This window comes from Canis lupus, chromosome 1, assembly GCF_048164855.1.
Source record: "Canis lupus baileyi chromosome 1, mCanLup2.hap1, whole genome shotgun sequence".
NCBI lineage: Eukaryota > Metazoa > Chordata > Mammalia > Carnivora > Canidae > Canis > Canis lupus.
The window spans coordinates 14,801,691-14,819,815 of record NC_132838.1 but is presented as its reverse complement, the minus strand read 5'-3'; the positions used below and the strand labels follow the sequence as shown (position 1 = coordinate 14,819,815).

At 37.9% G+C, this 18,125-nt stretch overlaps 1 protein-coding gene across 1 annotated transcript in view; it reads left to right on the top strand.

Annotated features, from left to right (window-relative positions):
* The window catches only part of PHLPP1 (PH domain and leucine rich repeat protein phosphatase 1), a 206,784-nt gene that overhangs the window by 143,612 nt on the left and 45,047 nt on the right, over nucleotides 1-18,125 (top strand). The window contains exons 5-8 of the mRNA XM_072821458.1: nucleotides 7,308-7,454; nucleotides 8,085-8,315; nucleotides 14,667-14,869; nucleotides 16,689-16,749. Coding sequence (XP_072677559.1) covers nucleotides 7,308-7,454; nucleotides 8,085-8,315; nucleotides 14,667-14,869; nucleotides 16,689-16,749 — 642 coding nt within the window. The remainder of the gene's footprint in view (nucleotides 1-7,307; nucleotides 7,455-8,084; nucleotides 8,316-14,666; nucleotides 14,870-16,688; nucleotides 16,750-18,125) is intronic.

The window sequence follows — 18,125 nt, the reverse complement described above, 5'->3', positions numbered from 1 at the left end:
GCGTGTTCCCCCACAGGGAAAAAACAAGTGAAATATAGACTGTTACTATGAAACGGAAATCCAGTCACCAGGGAATCTTTTTCTAATTGACCCACTTGTAGTGAATAATAACTCCAGAAAATAATATTGATTTCTCTCTGTTAGAATCATTGAGTAAAACAAGCATGGTTTCCTCTTCATGTACGTAACATGTGACTCCCATTTAATCACATTGGGAATATGTTTAAAAACAAAAGTGCTTCCACCATACTGTTATTTTTACAGTCAAAGTTTTGTAATCTATCCTCAGTTCCTAAAAGGAAAATTACTAAAGATTTAGGTGGATCTAAAGCTAATTATTATGTCTCTGAATAGTCATCATACTATTTATTTGGTTTTGCTTCCTAAATATCCATAAAGAACTTTGTCCATTGAGTTTTGAGTGTGGATTGAATGGATACAAACTGAGAAAGGAGAAAGATTGAGAGTGTCTATGATCGTGACAAAACAAGCCCAAGAAGGGAAAGCATATGAAAATCAGCATTTGTATTTGTTTATTTTTCTCAACTTTGATATCAGGAACATTGGCTTTTTCTTTGCTGCCCTTGGAAAACATGGCTCCACTTCATTCTCTAAGGAGCACTTGCTCCCAAGTGGCTTTTCGGAGGCCAGAATGAAATAAGCTGATAGAGCTGCAGTTGATCTGTTTAAAGACCTATATACCTGTCTAATAGAGATAGGGAAATGGGATGCATAAATGTGATGCATTTTAACCTTTCAGGTTAATTTAAGAAACTAAGTACCCTTCCTTTTTGTAGTGGGAGTAACTTGGAAGATTATAGGTGGTAAATTTAGTGACTGAAGAAAACAATCCATTTCAAGCTGGGTGTAGACTCTAGTATGTCATACTCTGTCTGGATGAAGACAGAAACTAGGCAAGGGCAGCGACAAAAACTAGTGATTGCTCCATTATCTCAGGAACAGTTTCAACACAGGTGCTATTTCTACTTTGTTGTTCATTAGTGATGGTATGAAGTGGGGGAAAGAAAGGAAAAATTAAGAACATTAATATATCAAACCCCTCCACAGCACAGCATGTGTTATGTCTAGATACAGGATCGTTGTTACTATACTTTTGATTTTATAGTGTAAATATAGAAGGAAATGAAAATGAAAGCATTATCATCAATTTGGCAAAGCAGTGGTAGTGTCAGCTCCACTCTACCATCTTTCCACTTGTGACTTTCCATCATTTCAAGGCCCCTGCCTTCTGCAAGCAATACCATACTTTGTTATATGGTCCTTAGGATAGCTAATTTGGAAAGGACTTCAGTTTTTCTTTGTGAACACAATTAGAGTTGCCTCTGTAGATTATCAAGTATTTAGTTGATTGTACTTTTAAGATTTATTTATTTATTTTAGAAAAGGAGAGAGTGCACAAGTCGGGGAGGGAAAGGGGACACAGGCTTAATGCTCATGTGGAGCCTGATGCCAGGCTCTGTCCCACAACCCTGAGATCATAACCTGAGCCTAAGTCAAGAGTTGGAGGCTTAACCCATTGAGCCATTCAGGTGCCCCTGATTGCACTTTTATGTGACGCTTAGTATTAAAAAACAAAAGTGTACCTTGGAACTTTGTTAAGCGAGACCCAAGTTCTAGAAGCCCATAAATGCCCATTGCCATTGGCTAAATGTAATATTGTAATACTGCACCCATAACTTTGCTTTAAGAATTAATAAAGACTCTGGATAAATGTTAACTTGATTTCTTACCCCCTGCTTTGAGCTGTATTATAGAACAAATGGACACAAATTATAGTTCTTTCCTTAAAGCAGATTGCTTGCTCTACAGTGTGAAGTCAGACTTTGCAGGTTGTTGGATAGTTTGTGAACCCTGGGTAGTGCCTGAATTGGTTTAAATGGAATTGCACGTGGTGTTCAAAATATTCATCGTCCTCCATTGCCTACAGCGTGCTACTCTCTGTTGGGGGAAGTGAGGCTAAAAAAGAGTGCTTTCCATACTCTGCTCTGAGGCTACTCTTTGACCTGTGACTTAGAATTGTTAGTAATTGATATCTATTTATATTAAAGTCTCTAATAAGATGTAATAAGAGCAGGAGAGATGAGAAGTAGTACTGCTGTTGAAAGGCGGTATTTTCAGGTTGTATGCGATGTTTACACAATTTCTCTGAGCCTACTTTCTTTATCTGTGAGCTTGGGAAATGAGAGAAAATGACTTCAGAGGCCCCTTTATTCTCACTTTAGATAACTGAGAAATGAAGAATATATATCTACTTCAGTTAACTTTTTTAGCCTTGGCACTGTGTGTATGTATATACAGGTATATACATATAACAGATGTTTTTTAAAAATAAATTACAGAGTTTACCCTTTTAGTTCTAGAACATCAAGAAGAGTCATTCCTTATTAACTGCTAAACCAACCACTATCATTGTTACAATCATCATTAGTAATTTTTATTAATATGAAATTTTATCTGTTCTGTTCTATATACCTACATTGAACAGCTATCAGGAAATATTTGTAATCTGAACAAATACAATGTAACTTCATTTTAAGGACTTAATTTTAGGGTTTAAGAACTGTAATAGTAAAGAAAGAAAAAGGAACTGTGATAGTAGTTTAAAATTATTTAAGATATTTCACCAAATATGTATTTTTCCAAAGGAGGAAATGGAACCTATTTTATTTTGGAATCTGAGTCTGTGCATGTTTCATAGTTTATGGGGCTCACCTTTTAGCATGACAGAGCTCAAAGTCTTATTTTATAGGAGACATAGAGATTTCCAGTCTTTTCTTCCCTAACACTATGTTGTCACCTTGTTCCCTCCTCTGCATTCTTTTTGAGTGAAGGTAAAAGGAGGAAAGGTCATCCACTCCCCATTTTGATTTCTTATCTCTCTTTTAAACATTGCCTCTGGTATCTCTTCCCCATTTTAAGACCTGAGATAAGTAGATTCTAGGTAGACCTTCCCTCTTACCTTTGAGGGATTTTTGAATTGGCAGATGCCTGTTGCCTGTAATCGGACTGCTTTCCACATCTGTAAAGAAAAAGTGGAACTCTAAGAAGAGTAAGGGTTAGAGTTTCCAAAACAAATGAATTTTAATGTGTTCAGACCAAGAACTTGAGTTCTCAGAAACAATCCATGCTTTGTTTGCTAAACAAGTCTGCTGAACACTGTGTTCTTTTCTGGGAAGAACTTGGAGGATGGGCTGCACAGGGAGGAATACAAGGGATGTAGGGAATATGATGAGAAGGAAGGAAAAAATTTTAAGATACTTAGATGTACAGGTCTAGGGCAAGAGTATAAATGGAGGCCCCATACCATATATCTAAATATTTAAGTTGTAATCAAGCTTATAAACTGTTAAATAAAATATGTCCTCTCCTCCTACCTTAACAGATTTAATAACTTGCAAGCGTAGTATCAAGTTTAGAATTTTCAGACCCCTCTCAGGATCTCACACTGGTTCTGGCAGCATTGGGAAATCTGGCCCAGGGGCCCAAATGTCTTTTCTTTGTGTCTCTAGCTCCATCCCTCACTGTAGGTCTGTGGACACACTGTCCCAAGTTCTGTCCGTGCCTAGGGCCTCTAGGTGAAGAAGATGGGCCCAGGGAAGAGGCCCACGGAAGCCCTGAAAATAAGGTTGGGTGTCATTTGGGTAAAGAAGTCTGGAACTCTGCATATCCTTAGTATGGAGAAAATGCTTGTCCATGAAAACATAATGTGAGCCATATACGTGAATTTTAAATTTAACAGTAGCCACATTAGGGAAAGTAAGGAGAAACAGTTGAAATTAATTTTAACAATATATCTTATTTAATGCAGTATATCAAAATTGCTATCTGTTCTAAAAAACATTATTGAGTTTACGTTCTTTTCTGTGTAAAGTATTTGAAATCCAGTGTATATTTATACTTAGAGAGCATCTCAGTTTGGGCTAGCCCCACTTCCGGTGTTCTATAGTCATCGAGGGCTGTTGCTCTCTTACCAGACTCCTGTTCTGCGTGGGGATGCTTGACCCCTGGAACTGAAGACAGTTCACTTTATTGTAAGGTCTGGTAGTGTTTTTGTATAATTGAATTGATATAAAGAATAATTGCATTTCTTTATATTTAGAGCCTGTGGCCATTTTAAAATCCAAATATATATACATAGGCTTTGGAGTTTACTTGTTTTTATTTCTGTTCATTTCTTCAACTTTCTTTTTACTCATTCAACTTAATACTGCTTTCCTTTGGTGTGGTTATAGTAAATTTGTTTGCAAAATTGAAGATACTCCCTGCCCCTCCTCCCCACCCACCATGTTATTGACAAATACTTTTCCAAAAGCCAGTGCTCTCATTTGCTGTCTTGAGTTAAGTCCTGGAGGTGTAATCGTATCATCTCCACTCTTGTTGGATAATGTCTTTAGGGAAGGTCTTTTTCCTTCCTAGAGGAACTTTTTTCTAAGTTCAGTTTAATTGTGTGCGTATTTTTAAACTGTGGCCACTTCTACCAAATGAGGAATCATATCTAGAAAGTAGGATACTGTTTTTGTTTGGACTAGAACAGCAGTTTCATCTATTTCAGGATAGAGTTGGCAGATTTAGAAGGGAGAAAAAGCACCCAGTTAAATTTGAATTTCAGAAAAAACAATACTTTCTTTCTTTCTTTCTTTTCTTTCTTTCTTTTTTTTAAGTATAAGTATGTCCCATGCAATATTTGGGACATACTTTACACTTAAAAAAAAAAAAAAAAACCTGTTGTTTATCTTCTGTATTTTATCTGGCAACTGTATATTAAACTCCTTTACTCTAAAAAAATTGAAGACCTTAAGCAGTTTCTATTTATGTGGATTAAATCTATTGATATTTACATTAAAAACCTAAACCTGAGAAGTATTTTAATATATGTTCGTTTAGAAAAATAATAAACCCATTCTTATTAACCTACACATTTTTTATGAAAAGTAACTATTTTAGGGCAGCCCAGGTGGCTCAGCGGTTTAGCGCTGCCTTCGGCCCAGGGCCTGATCCTGGAGACCCAGGGTCAAGTCCCATGTCGGGCTCCCTGCATGGAGCCTGCTTCTCCCTCTGCCTGTGTCTCTGCCTCTGTGTGTGTGTGTGTGTGTGTGTGTGTGTGTGTGTGATTAATAAATAAATAAAATCTTCAAGGGGTGGTGGAAGGGGAGGAGGGTGGGGGTGAATGGGTGACGGGCACTGAGGGGGGCACTTGACGGGATGAACACTGGGTGTTATTCTGTATGTTGGTAAATTGAACACCAATAAAAAATCAATTTATTTAAAAAAAAAGTGACTACTTTAGAAAACTAAATATGTAGAAAAGTGTCATCGTTTTGTATTTTTGCAAATCTTTCCATGTCTGTCTTAATAGAAGATAGTTGGATTTCTCCTGTTTCTGCAACCAGTCAGGTATGCTATCACACCTGTACCATGTGGAAATCTCCACTGGACACTTGAGAGAAAAGAAGAATGGAGAAGGCAAATGGCATCTTAATATTGTTATGAAAGTAGTTTTGACCTGAGGGATTCTCTTGAAAGGGTCTGAGGGACCTCTTCCAGGGTCTTCTAGCCAGGTTTTGAGAACCTCTGAACTAGGAATAACAGAATCTGTAATTCTGTCTCATGTAATGAATAAATCATGATGATTTAGTCAGAATAAAAGATAAGCATTCTTTGTTTTAAGAAGGCCTAATGAATCACATTGTAAAGTATAAAATTTCAAATGATTATTCAGGTTTAGTAGTAATTCTTAAGTTTTTTTTTTTTAATTTAAAATATTATTCTGTCTATACTTTGCCATTCAAGAAAATTGCTATTATAAAAGAAAAATCAAATGTGTCACTTTTAACATGTCAAATAGGCCCATTGTCATCTTTCTGTGTAGAATAAACTTTATGTCACTATTTAAAACAAAACTTAGGGGTGCTTGGATAGTTCAGTAGCATCTGACTCTTGATTTCGGCTCAGGTCATGATCTCAGGGTGGTGAGATCAGCCCTGCTTTGGCCTCCTTAGTGAGGAGTCTGCTTGTCCCATCCTCCCTTCTCCTCCTCTCACTTGTGTGCTCGTGTGCTCTCTCTCTCTCTCAAATAGAGAAATTAAGTCTTAAAAAATAAAAAAGTAAAGCTTAGCATTTTTTATTATAAAATTCAACAGATGGGTCACAGGACAATTTCCTTAAATGCTGATTGAATTGAATTGGAGTTATGTTTAAGATATGCATGTCTGTTCTAGGCATTATGCATACTGCCCAATATAGAGACTTGGGCAGTTTTAAAAATAATTAGCATAATGCAATAACTAATCTGATTCTCATCTCAAAAAGAAAGGGTAGAGGTCAGTAGTGGACGGACTGAGAAGAAATAAAACTTTAAAGATGACTTCTTTAATCTCTTGGACAAATGAGGAAATGAAAGAGCCATTCACAAAAATAGAATAGGAGGAAGTGCTGGTCTGGGAGAAAGACATAGGTTGAATTTCGCACTGAAGATGCTGTAGGGTAGCCAGGAGCAGGAGACGGTGTGTGGTCAGTTGAGAGTTGTTCACAGAGCAGCAAAATGATTTCCAAGGAAGGCAAGGTAGAGAGAGGAAAGAAACTGGTCAAGCACAGGATTGTGAGAATTGTGTGACCCTGGGGTGGGGAAGAAGAGATGAGGAAGAAAAAAGAAAGGACCTAGGAGGAAAGAATTGGAGAGTATTGGAAGAGGGCTGGGGAGGAAAAGATAGTGCAAGTGAAACGAAGAAGAGCTTCTCCAGAAAGGGGGTGTGGTTAACAGGATCAACTGTTGGGTTGAGATTAAACAATGATAATAATTGGTTCTCAAATTTGAAACTATAAAACTTGGTTCCTGAGAGAGTGTGTACTTCTGATAAATTAAGTTTTTATCTCAGGTTAATATTTGGGGAGAAGTGAAAGCAGAAAGATTTGTGAATAGTGTGGGATAACACAGAAATTCCGGAAGAGCTAGACCTGCCTGTTTTCTCCTTCCCTCTCTGTGTTATCAATTAGTGGTATGTTAATGAAGCTGGCCCAGGTAAAGCTAAAAAACCTTACTCCAACAGAGTCTTATTCTAGACTGACAGGTTTGTTTGTTTTTAATTATGATGTTTTTTATTTTATGTAAAACACTGGCCTCAGAGTCTGAAGAGGTACATTCCAGCTCGGCTGCACACTTAACCTCTGTGGGCTCATTCCCTCCTCAATTGAATTGGGTTAGATTATCTCGAACGCTATGCTAAAATAATGTGACATTATGCATCTATGACATTTGTCTTTTCTTGTCTTTTGCTTTATTGTAACAGGTTCACCAAGTTGAAGAGTCTTAATCTTTCCAATAATCATTTAGGAGAATTTCCGTTAGCCGTCTGCAATATTCCAACCTTGACCGAGCTGAACGTGTCCTGCAATGCTCTTCGAGCAGTCCCAGCAGCCGTCGGAGTTATGCACAAGTACATACTTTAAACTCCACTGCATAGTATCCCTCAGAATGCCTCTTCCCCCCCACCCCCCTACCCCCCCGGAAGCTGCACTGGGGTCACAGCAAATGATTAACTTGTTATGTCGGTCATGTAAGACTTGGCCCCAAAGCAAGAGATTGGGCTCTTCTGTAGAGTTAGTTTATTAGCTTTTATATTCTTTAGAATCTTGTAAAAAACTGAAATATCCTTGTTTAAAATTGGAATATCCCCACAGAGGAGCGTCTCCCCATGGGATGACATGCTTACTTTCTCATTTTCTGAGTTATGTTGAATTCTAAGACTTTAATATTTAAAATAACAATGAAAGATGGGAATTGGGGCTGATTCACACTGTAGTTAGTTCATGTTGTTCCCAATTATGCCTATCCAAGTTGGGAAAATGGGTCATAATTTTGGTTTTCAGTAAAAGATTAAGATGCTTATCTCTGATCTTTTCTCTGTGGTGTATTATTGCTTCAGGTACTCTCCTTATGCATTTTGCAAAAGATAGTTCATTTTCTTTTCCTAATGATGTGATTTATACTTATGGAACTTGCATGTTGATAATAAACACGTAGAACTTACACGTTCTCTTTATAATTCTTATGTTTCCTTTACTAGCTTACAGACATTTTTGCTGGATGGAAACTTTCTCCAGGCGCTTCCTCCTGAGTTGGAGAACATGCATCAGCTTAGTTATCTTGGTCTTTCTTTCAATGAATTCACTGACATTCCAGAGATTTTGGAGAAATTGACTGCTGTGGATAAACTTTGTATGTCTGGAAACTGTATGGAGACCCTGAGGCTAGAAGCTTTAAGAAAAATGCCTCACATTAAACATGTGGATCTAAGGTAACTATTTTTAAGAAACAGATCTCATGTAAGTGGTTGGCTTATATTTAGGAGTAGGTTACAGCCCTTTTGGTGACATTCTGCTGCAAGGCGAGCAAGCTGGTTAGTTGCAATTTATGTGAATGAAAAACTGTATCATTGAGAGCAAAGTGGGTATTTTTTCTCTTTGTCCTCCTTTTCTGTGGCTTGAGACAGTTAACATCATTGAGCATTTCTTCTTTCTTAAATTTTTTTTCCTTCCTTCACTTCCCTAATGTAATACAATGTACTAATTGAATTATTTAACTTATTTAATTTCCTATTTTTCTATCCAGGTGGCTCTGCCCTTAGTTTACTGTTCTTTACAAAAATATAAAATGCATAACCTCCTGTTAGGCCCAAGTTTGGCTAGAACCTCCACTCTCACCCCTCATAAGAGCAAGGAACCTGCATTTTTATTCCTGATCATGCTAAATAAATAAACTTCTACTGAAAACCGCTAGCATGGTCCTTGCTACATTAAAGATGTGCCATGATAATCCCTTAGTATGTGAGGTTCAATTTTAGTTTCTAATCTACAAAGAATCAGTATAGGAGGAGGAAGCTATTCTAAGTATCTGTTTTTTGGGGGAAAACAAGAGACTGTCATGGGACTGAGTTCCTACAAAGCAACATATCAGGCTTAGACCTTCATAACAATTTGCCCAATTTGATACTTTTTCAACCAAACTAATTCCTCCATTAACGAGGGGTTGATGACCGCATACTAATGATGTTAAATCTTGGGCAAGAAATTTAATGTCTCTGTGCAACTATGTTCTCATCTCTAAATTATAGTTAATAACACAACCTAATTCATAGACTTTGGGAAAGATATGAGTTCAATGCCTCATACTCCCAGTGTGTTATGTATCATTCTTATTACTTCATTGGGAATTATTTTCTATTTATGGAACCTGCTCAGATATCATTCTTAGCCTCTTTACTCCTCCCATTTGTCAAAGATGATTCTTTCTTTTCCTTACTACCCACTTTCCTCTCCGTTGGTAACGCTAGACCCTCACTGAGGCCTCTTGACTTCTGTCAATATAAAGAAGCATCGTCTTTTGCTCCTTTTCTTCCTTATTTATATGGTCTAGCTTTGGAAACACATTTATTCCAGTCCCTCAAATAATTGCTTTCCTTGGGGCTCCTGGATGGCTCAGTGGGTTAAGCGTCTGCCTTCCGGCGCAGGTCACATCAGGGTCCTGAGATCGAGCCCTGTGTCAGAGCCTGCTTCTCCCTCTCCCTCTGCCCCTCCTTCTGGCTCATATGCTCTCTCTTTCTCCCCTCCCCCCTCTCTAAACAAATAAAATATTTTTTAAAAATTACGTGCCTTTCCCTTTCCTCAGACTAAAGAAATCATGCCTGTTGCATCTGGGGAAATGTTGGTTAGCAATTTGCAGACCAAGAATTCCTAATTCAAGGAATACAAATGGTAGTACTTTATCTGACTTCAAGAACTTTGTGGAATGTCACAGGAGAGGGCACTGAACTTTCTTTCTAAATTGTTAACATTATTTGTCTCTGAGTCACTTGGATTTAGAAAACTTTCATATTAAAGAATTTAAGGCCTTTTAAATGGAGCCACCCAGATTTCTAGTTCTAATTGGATCTTTTTAGATGAGGTCAGTTGCAGGACATTTAAAGACCACAGTAGCCGTGAGACACTCTACATCTTGAATGACTATGCCTAGCTTACTGCTTCCCTCCAGGCCACTGAAATGAGAAGGGGAAGATCTTGGTCTGATTTGCTTGTAATTCTGCCCTAGTAGAATTGCCTAGTAGAATTAAATTGAGGCTAGTAGGGGACTTTTTTTTTTTTTTAAAGATTTTGTTTATTTATTCGTGAGAAATAGAGAGGCAGAGACATAGGCAGAGGGAGAAGCAGGCTCCCTGTGGGGAGCCTGATGTGGGACTCGATCCCAGGACCCCAGGATCACATTCTGAGCTGAAGGCAGATGCTCAACCACTGAGTCCCCCAGGCATCCCTAGTGAGGGGACTTAAGGGGACTTTCACTTAGTTTCTGCAAAGGGCTAATTTTATTGGGTTTTTTACTCCTTCAGATGTAAATGTAACATCAGATGAAAAGTGATCATTTATCATTTTTCTTTTAATCTTTCTCCTCATATCAACTTTCTTTGAGTCTGATACTGTGTCTTCTGTGGCATCATTAATAATTCCTCTTTTCTCTTGGTGCAAACTGGATGTTACCAACATCTCTCTCCCTGATCACTGTTTTCTGCCTCAGTGGTTGCTTGTGCTCTCAGGAATTGTTATTTATTTTCCATCTTCACGTTGATTATTCCCCTGTCTAACCCTTATTTCTCTTCTTGGGACTAACTCCACTTGAGCTGTCTGCTGCATAGTTTTACCTTGGTTCCCCCACACTGGCACACTTACCCACACACCCCTGAAACAGTTCAATTTCTTTCTCTATCAACTAGTTCTTTCCCTTGGATTCCTATTTTACTGATTGCAGCACCACTTCACTGGTTCTGTAAGCATGAAACTTTGGACCCTGTCTATAGTCAACCACCAGAGTCTATCAGTTCTTCTTTCACAAGGTTTCTCTCTTTGTCCCTTCCTTTTCCTTCTCCCTGCTACTGTTGTCTCCTAGCTGAGCCATCTCTTTCCATTGTGTAGCCTCTGGAGCAGTCTCAGAAGGCCCAGAGCCCTCAATTCTTTAGCTGGAGATATTTAAGCTCTTCTTATCTGGTTTCAACCTACTAGTCTGTGAGTCCCTTGGGGCTGAGACTCTAACTCAGAGCTACTCCAAGTGTGGTCCTCTAACCTGTGCTGGTTACTTTTCCACAATGAAATATGTGTAGAAATTGAGACTTAACGTTTTAGAAACACATGGTGATTTGACATTGCCACAATATGTAAATAGACTCATTTAAGGCAACTCATCTCGTTGTACCAGGAATAGACTAGTTTAGTTGTTGATGAACTCACACAGGGAGCCGCCTGTGGGTCACGTGCAGTATGACTACACATCAGTCCATGGTAGATTAGAAGTCTAGAACAGAGCTCATTCACCACAGATAACCAAGCAACACTGTCCTCCTTCATCCTTGTTACCCAGTGTTAGCACATCATTGGTACTTTGACTGACAAAGCCAGCCCCCTTGCAGCCTCTCGCAAGCTCTGCTCTCCTGCACTTGTGTGTGGCTTGCTCCCTGTGCTCATCTTCAGTCCAGAGACCATTCTGCCCTAAATCATGCACTGCTTTCTTTGCCTACTTACATCTATTAATTCTACCTACTCTGGGGATTCAATGAGGTGCTCCCTCCATTGCAGCTTTTTGACCATTCTCTGTATTTTATACATCATTATGGCACTTGTCACATACTTGTAGTTTTTTTTGTTTTTTTTTTTGTTTTTTTTTTTAAATTCATGAGAGACACAGAGAGAGAGAGAGAAAGAGGCAGAGACACAGGTAGAGGGAGAAGCAGACTCCCTGCAGGGAGCCCGACATGGGACTTGATCTTGGGACTACGGGGTCATGCCCTGAGCCAAAGGCAGATGCTCAACTACTGAGCCATCGGGGCTACCCTACTTGTAGTCTTTATATTTTAAAGCATTTGTGATTTTCCCTCACTAATGCATTAAAAATCTGTTGAGAAACACCTTGTTTTATTCACTCTTATTGACACAAAGCCAGGTCATCATCCTCCTCATCACTATATCTTTCATTGTTTGCATACTATGGGCACCTCCTTCATTTGACTTTCTCCATTGCCTTGGAGGACAAGGACAGTGTTATCCCATTTTACAGATTAGAATTAGGCTTAACCAGAGATACTAGGTGACTTGTTCAAGATCATACTAGATATGATGAGCAAATTGGAACTAGAATATCATGCTCTTTCATACTGCCTGTGTACGCTACACACAGCAAATCTCAGTATTTATGAAATAAATAAAATGTCTATGTTAACTGGAGATTATGGGAAGGAAATTTTAATCACATTTTGCCTCTTTGAAAGTTCATCCTAAATAGTTATGTTATTGCTTGAGCCTGAAAACTTTTGATATTTGAATCCTGATAAGACTTGGCAATTTTTGGGATGCCTGGGTGGCTCAATGGTTGAGCATCTGCCTTTGGCTCAGGGCGTGATCCTGGAGTTCTGGGATCAAGTCCCACATCGGGCTCCTTGCACGGAGCCTGTTTCTCCCTCTACTTGTGTCTCTGCCTCTTTCGCTGTGTCTCTCATGAATAAATAAGTGAAATCTTTAAAAATAAAAATAAAGAAATGCAGACTCTGAGGCCCCACCCCAGATCTACTAAGTCAGAATCAGCATTTAAAAAAAAAAAAAAGACTTGGCAATTTAAACTGAACAGTTCCCTCTCATTATAGATTTTTTTCTTTTGTCTCCTCATTAAACGAACCCTTTAATTATTTTAGTGTGAATACAGTGAAATTACAGGAGGGAGCCATTCCAATGAAGATGATAATGCCACATTATGAAAGTTACTTACAGTGTAAAGTAGGAAAATCACAGGACAGTTTTTCAATTACTATATAGTATGTTATGTTCAAAAAGAGATTTTTATTATTTTTTTAAGATTTAGTTTATTTATTTTAAAAAGAGAGCACGTGCCCTCCAGCTGGGTGGGGGAGGGAGGTACAGAGGGAGAGATAAAATCTCAAGCAGGTTCTGCACTGAGCATAGATAGAGCCCAAGGTGGGGCTCAACCTCATGGTCCTGAGATTATAAGCCTGAGATCATGACCTGAGCTGAAACCAAGAATCAGACATTTAACCAGCTAAACCACCCAGGCATCCCTAAAGTGAAATTAAAAAAAAAAAATTCTGTGTACATATTCTAGTAATCTAGGGAGCATTTGGAAGTAGGCAAATTACTGGGTTGTGGCCAGTTTTTAAATCTTACAACCTGGAATAAAAAAAGAGAAGAAGCAAAAAAACAATCATCTTGGGGACATTTGAAGAGCCCATATGCTGTGTTTACAGATTGACAAATTTTAACTCTTTGCTATCTGTCACTCATCTTTGTGTTTCAGTGACTTTATCATATTGCTCTTAATAATTCAGTTATCATTACTTTCTTATTTTCAGTTACCATTATTTTATTTTTTCAAAGGGCAGAAATTCACAACTTAGAACCTTTAGCTTTTTCCTAAGCTCCAGCCCTCATATTAATTCTTCTAACCAAGTGCATTATCTCAGCACTTTGTTGGCTTTGTAGGGTTCTTACTGTTTGTAAAGGAGTTGGGGATAGCCTAGCAAACTAGGAATTGAGATTTTCATCTATTTTTCTCCCTTTTGAAGTATGTCTTCATTCTATTGATTCCTAGTCCCCATTACTACTTACGTATCTTCTTGGCAACCCACTCATAGCAACTTCAGTCTGTTAGTTAACTAGTTCTTGTGGTCTAAGTTCTGCCAGCTGTCTCCTGTGCCTAGCTCTGTCCTAGATTTGTTGATCCCATTGCTGTCCTTTGTTTAGTAATTTCTCAGTGAATCCTAGATACCAAATTTCAGTATTTTCTGTGCTTTGCTCTTTCAAGCAATATTTTATATATATATAAATTTATAAATACATGTATTTTTTTTAAGTAGGTTCCATGCCCAGCTTGGGCCTTGAACTCACAACCCTGAGATCAAGACCTGAGCTGAGATCAAGAGTGGGATAGTTAATCAACTGAGCCACCCAAACACCCCTCCGGCAATATTTTAATAATGGAGATAGTTTTGATAATCAGTCCTTGGTCCTACGCCAGCCAGAAATCCAGATGTGTGCATTCTTATGTCTGGTACATGTGTGGCTCCCATTCATTACCCCCGTTCCCAAGGTCTCTGTTAAATTCTATCCTATATGAACTGCTCATCTCCCTGCTCACTAATCCTTTCTCCTTCCTTAAATATTTAGTATAGTTGTAACATGCCTAACAGGTTGTTCTAGGTTTTATTTTTTGTGTTGTTTTCCACCAAATTTTTTGAAAATAAATGATTAATTCTTTGAAAATAAATAAAATCAAATGATTATTTGATTAATAAATGATTTTTCCTCTTGAAATGAATTAAGGTAAAATCAACATATGTGCTTGTCTTCTAGCCTAAGTGGTCCAAATTGTGTTTGAGAATATACTGTCAAGATTAAGACCTTCATGGAATTGTAGCTAAAAATAACCAAGGAATCTGGCCAGTTAAGGAAGTCCAGATGCAGAGATTAAAGAAATAATGGAGGATTATAATATAGTGAGACTGGCATCCCATCTCCTTACCTCGGCCTATTAGGGTGTGGTTATTTATTTATAGCACTGCAGTTAATTATAGTCTCTGTTTGTGTCCTTTCTCCTCAAGACTGAACGTAATTAGGAAGCTAATAGCAGATGAAGTGGACTTTCTCCAGCATGTCACTCAGCTTGATCTGCGCGACAATAAGCTTGGTGATCTAGATGCCATGATTTTCAATAACATTGAAGTTTTACACTGTGAAAGGAATCAGCTGGTGACATTAAACATCTGTGGCTATTTCCTAAAAGCGCTCTATGCTGCTTCTAATGGTATGTAATGTAGACCACATCAAAGTTTCTCTTCTGGTTTTAAGAATTGACTCAGCGCCGTCATCTCTACCTCACTCTGATTTTACTTTGCTCATTTAATAAAATAAGTGTCAGGTTTTGCTGAGGTAAAAATCATAAAAGAAGAATGCTGGTATGGTATTTAAAGGAACCAAAACGGAAGATTTTGTAGTTCCCAACCTATTTTTCTCATGATGTTTAGGGATGTTACTCCCACTTTTGATTTGGCTACTCTGCTTAAAGGGCCTGAATAAACTATTTTGTGGACTACCTCTGTTAAGATAGTAAGTCTGGAACCATGATTTAATATGGGAGAGTGAAAATGAAAGGAAGGTCCATTTTGGACTCTATTCAGGGCCTCAGATTTCATGCTCCTCAAACAAAGGAACTAATCTTAAGAGAGATCTGAATTCTATACCCACAGGGACACCACAAATCAAGAGTCTTGCTCATTTAATGAGATCTTTTCCACAGCATCTGAAAATCCTGACAGTTCTAAAAAAGAAAAGATCCTAGGTACCTATGTTTGCTAAAGTGAAGATTTCGATTCCCTGCAATCAGAAAACTGAGTGAAAGCAAGTACTTAGTACTACAAGTTGAACAGTTGTTTATCAAATACTTGTTCTATGCAGACTGTAGTGCATGATTTAAAGGGGATTTTTTTCTTTCTTTTTTTTTTTTTTTTTTTGGAATGACTATTATCATCTCACAGGAGAAACAAGACAAATGTCCGATAGCTTCAGGTACCTGAGAGTTATAGGATTTTGATAGCCAGGAGGCACAAAGTGGGTGTTGAAGGGGAAAGAATCTGAATGTAGTCTGTTTGGCAGATGGGAGAAGTCAGGGAATTCTGAACTCAGAGGTGCGCGCTGGAAAATGAGAAGAGGTAGTTATAAGATGATAGGATGTGTGGCTTGGAGTCAGATGCTGAAGGTTTGAAGCTAGTGCGGTAAGCTTAGAGAGACCCCGTGGAGATTCTTAAGTGGAGGGACATGTGACAGAAGTGAGTAGTGTACAGGGTTCATTTATGGAGAAGAATGGAGTCCTTGCCTCCCTGCTCATCCCCGTCATTGTAATGGTTTTCATGGGAGCACATGGGAACTTGCAGTCAGGACTACAGATGTTGATTTGAGGCTCGTCTGTTCCAAAGTGGTACCTGCAACCGTGGAAGTAAGGTAACTGGGAAAGAGAAAAGCGCTGGTACCAAGTCAACTTAGAAAATCCTCAGAGCTGGCACCAGGATAGGCAACCAGATGGATGCTGAACTTGTGAATCACAGAGTGAATGTGTGGAGAAGCAGAAGGGCATCTAGAAACTACTCTGAGAAACAAAGCCCTGTGTGGATGGTTGTATCCTTTATCAGACAGCTTTGAGGAAGGGTTTTCAGATTTCGGTAGACGAAGTCCTTTGTGACCCTCAAGAACATGGTTTCGGTAGAGCAAAAAAGGCAAAAGCCAGATGCATTTGGTTTTATGGAAGGAATTCCAGATGTAGAAAACTGTGTTCATACAGTTTATCTTCCAGATAACATTTACCATGCATAACAAGGAGAGCCACGGGATTGGGAAAAGGTAGGAAAGTAGAATGAGTGATTTATTTTGATCTCTAAATAAGATCTTGTGATTAAATTGGAGGTTCTCTGTACTTTCCTGTAGTTTCCCAGTTTAACAAATGGATGTATTGTACTTCCTAACCTAAACAATTGTGAATAAAGCACAGTGAGGATGTTCTACATACAAAAAGAGTCTCTGTGTGACTTGAATGGTAATAATGTCTTTGTGTTTTTTTCCCTGCCTCCTAGAACTTGTTCAACTGGATGTTTACCCAGTTCCAAATTATCTGTCCTACATGGATGTTTCACGGTAAGAAGCCAAGTCCTAGAGCACTCTAGAGTCTGCTTGAAAGTTATTTAGATCATCCTGTCTGAGCTTATGCCTAAAAATTTTAAAATATATTTTGACAGTAAATATTACAAATTAAATTCAATAGTTTTTACTTATCCTTTGAAAAATATATATAAATATCTATCAATTAAAATACTACATTTGTGTGCTAGAGTTCAAAATAGAAGAAACAAGATATTATGTCCATGTGGTCACCAATTTGGCCACCATGTTTGGGCCTGAAGGATTAGTGAGTTGAGTATCATATGGCTGGAAGGTCTAGAAGTTCTTTAATTATATTAACCATATCTTCAGTCTTTGAAATGATGTTAATTTCATTTTTTAAATATTGTGCTCTCTTTGATTTTTTTTTTCCTTTTCTCTGTTATTTTGCACCTGCATCTTCTTGCTAAGAACCCTTAGAAAGTAGCAACCAACCCTACCAAAGTAGGATTTCTGTCCAGCCTTCTCACTTTGCTTGGCTTATCTGCAAATAGACTAACCATCTCACCTTTTATACAATTCACTACAGCAGTGTGTCATGTTTAATTCCTGAAGGCCTAAAGCATGTATTTATATTTATAAATTAGATTTTAATAACCTTAACACTCAAAAATTGAAACTTTTAACATAACTCCAAAGGAGATATCCAAAATTTTCTGAACAACCATAGTACATGAGGGAATGTGGCCCACTCAGCATAACAAGTGTTAACTTATTTCCATATGCAAAATCTGATACAACTGGCATGTAATTGGTCAGGTGCAGAATTTGCCTTTAGTCATAAAAATATACAAACCTGGTGATTTTCAAAATAATATTCTCAATCAGAATTATGTAAGAAAGTGTCAGAAGTATTAAAATTACAATTTTTCAGAAATTTAATTATAAAATACTTTATGAATACTGCTTCATTAATTTCCTACTAAATTCATGTCTAACAGTTTTGTTTAATAAACTTGAAGTCAGATATTATCTGATTATTATTTTTAAACAGTCTGGAATGCTATCTTCAACCTTTAACAAAAGTATTGGAATGGGGTTTACATACATGGGGATATAGAAATAGCTTGAACAGATTTATTTCAGAGAGTCAGCTATAGAGTAAATCTATTCTTTTATTTAGAGCATGTAATTGGCAAATGGTTCCCACTGAAACCCCTGAATGAGACTGAATTGGAAACCCTGTCTTGTTTTCCCTGAATTGTCACTTAAATACTATCCATCTTTCTTTATAACTCTAATATCCAGGATCTTCATTGTAGATAACTTACTCTGCTCAGTCGCCTCCCCAGCAATAGGGCTTTCTCTTAGAAAACCTGACACCTCTGACATAGCTCTTCACCCTCCTCCTC